A 2494-nucleotide genomic window follows, 5' to 3' on the forward strand; every position below is an offset into this window, starting at 1 on the left:
TTTTTTTTTCACTGTGGGAGGAAAAGAATGCATTGTTAAACATACTGGGCTAGGTCTCTTTGATATTTTTTCCTACAGTTTGTATCCATTTTGTTTCCCTTGCTGAGCATGTTTGATAGCAAAGAAAACTCATTTTTATGTGTACACTCATTGGATAAAGAGGAATGTTTAAACAAAGTAAACAAGTAAATATTTAAATATTAACCAAGCCTCTTGAAGGGATTGGAGACTGGAGTTTTGCTGCTTTAGAGTCTTCCTTTCCTGTACTCTGAAGCTTGGAAGCAAGTCCTTGCTACCTGATAGCTCTGGGTGGACATTAATGGTGCAAGAATAACATGTTCCCTAGGAACAAGTAAAGGGAAGAAAAACCAGAATCGTTTTTCTTCTTCTTTTTCTTATTTATCTTTGCCCATGTTATGGTGAAAAGACTTTTTGTCTGGTTCGTGGTAGACAATGGCAGAGTGTCTTTTGCCTGATTGCTTAAGGACAGGGAGAGGAAATGACCAGAGTCAGACGCCTTCCATCTGCCATAGTGATGGATGTATTTGATTCCAGGAATATCCAAGACAGATCCCTTCTCAAAGTCTACAACAAGGATCCTTCACATGCGTTTAACCACATGACGAAAGCTGTGAACGGAGACTTGAGGGTGAGTACCACTATTCTGGTTCTGACTGTATCCTCAGCTCTCACTTTCTCGCCTCACACCCGACTACCATGGTTCCCAGGTTCACGCTGCTCATCTCACCTGGTAACTTAACTATTCATTCACTGGTAAAACTAAGCAGGGATCTTATTTTTCATTTCTATCCCTTTGCTTGTGTAGTTTAGTAGTGCCTCCCAAATGCTAGCAAGAGCCCTTTTGGCTGTTCTGTAGGCTCAACCCCAAGCACAGAATTGAGATAAATCTTCATTTCAAAGATATCAAAGATATCCCGAAGGTCTTCTCTATCCTTGCTCTGTAATGCACTAGCTTACCTAGAGTACCTGCTGCAATATTTTCACTCGGTAAAAAGAGGACAAACAAACAACAAGTGCGTGAGTTATGTGGAAAGCAGTTCTTGTTCTCAGAGCAGCCAACACCCTTGTCCTGCTGCTCACTTGCTAACTCGGGCTTGTTTGCTCTTAATATTAATATTACCAAATCTCTGAACCATGTTGAGAGCGGAATATAAATATCTACATGATTTGAGAGCTGAACTCTCTAGATTTAGGCCATCTCATGAGATTTCCCAAATATTTATAATACTCAGGGATGTTTCGAAGAAAAAACTTTCAGAAAACTATTTAAGAATTTGAAGCTAGAATTCGGGCCTGTCTACTGGGAGTGGATGTGAAGCTAAAACAAAGGTGGGGATAAAAAGGAAATCAGTTTTTCAAAGTACATCCCTTCCCCAGTACATCTACAAGCATGCACACAAACACACCTACAAGACACTGGACTCCAACTTTAAAGACATACTTTTTACTGTCAGTGAGATCTAGGCATCATTTCCTGTTGGATTTCCAGTGAGTGAGTTGCTCTTTGCTCCCTCATGTTGTTCATGCATTTCTTTTTGCTGCTGTATCAAATGATGACAAATTTAGTGTAATAAAACAACATGAGCTTGCAGCCATGTATGTCTAGACTCTGTGTATGTCTGTCCATATTGATTTGCAACCCTATCTTCAATGCAAGTAAAATATCCCTCTGGCCTTGCTTCCATTGTCAAATCTCTCATCTTCCATTGCCCACTGTTAAAGACACTTTGCAATTAACGTGAACCTACCTACCAGCGTCTGAAAATCCCCCTACTTTCATATAGGCTGGACAGCAGCCTGACGTCATAGGTGCAGGGCATTAGGATGCAGAATCTATGGAGGCCTGCAGCTCTACCTTCCACATGGGGAATGTGAGATTAAAACCAAGACAAGGCTCAGGAGATTCAACTGAGGGCTCTAACTGAATTTCTGAGAAATTCTGAATTGCAATGAAGTCAAGACACAGTGGAACCAGAGTCCACCGTTTTGGAGGGAAAAGCCTATTATGTTCTCAGCCACTCCTGCCTCCTACCCTACATATAAAATAGTATGAGTGCAACCAAAAAACTGCAGTGCTACCTAAGAAAAATCTAGAATTTTGAGATTTGTTTTTAGCCAGTTACACTTTAAATGCAAGCCAGAGCCATACGAAGTGGGCCATGCTGTTAATGGCGCTTAGGTGGGCATTATGAGATCCGCTCTTAATCAACTCTGCTGTGCTCTTTCTGGGGAATATATGTAAGTCTTTGCCCCTTGAATATCTTTAGTTTTAATGCCCCAGCTTTCCTTCTGCCTGCAGTTCTGCCATGCTTGGAGTTGTTTCTGTTCTGCAGTGTCCTTCTCCAGACAGGCACTCCACCATTGTTTCCAGGAGCCCTGTGTATGAGGATACCTGTTTTAACTCTTTTTTTTTTTTTTTTTTTTTTTTTTTTTCTCTTTTTTTTTTTTTTTTTTTTTTTTTTTTTTTTTTTTT

The 2494-nt window shown here is 40.3% G+C and overlaps 1 protein-coding gene across 15 annotated transcripts in view; it reads left to right on the plus strand.

Moving 5' to 3' along the window:
- The window catches only part of Kiaa1217 (KIAA1217 ortholog), a 441371-nt gene that overhangs the window by 346150 nt on the left and 92727 nt on the right, over positions 1–2494 (plus strand). For all 15 annotated transcript variants that reach the window (XM_029536056.1, XM_029536058.1, XM_029536055.1 and 12 more), the window contains one exon: positions 556–649. In XM_029536056.1, coding sequence (XP_029391916.1) covers positions 556–649 — 94 coding nt within the window. The remainder of the gene's footprint in view (positions 1–555; positions 650–2494) is intronic.

The sequence above is a fragment of the Mus pahari genome, chromosome 3 (genome assembly GCF_900095145.1).
Source record: "Mus pahari chromosome 3, PAHARI_EIJ_v1.1, whole genome shotgun sequence".
Classification (NCBI taxonomy): Eukaryota; Metazoa; Chordata; class Mammalia; order Rodentia; family Muridae; genus Mus; species Mus pahari.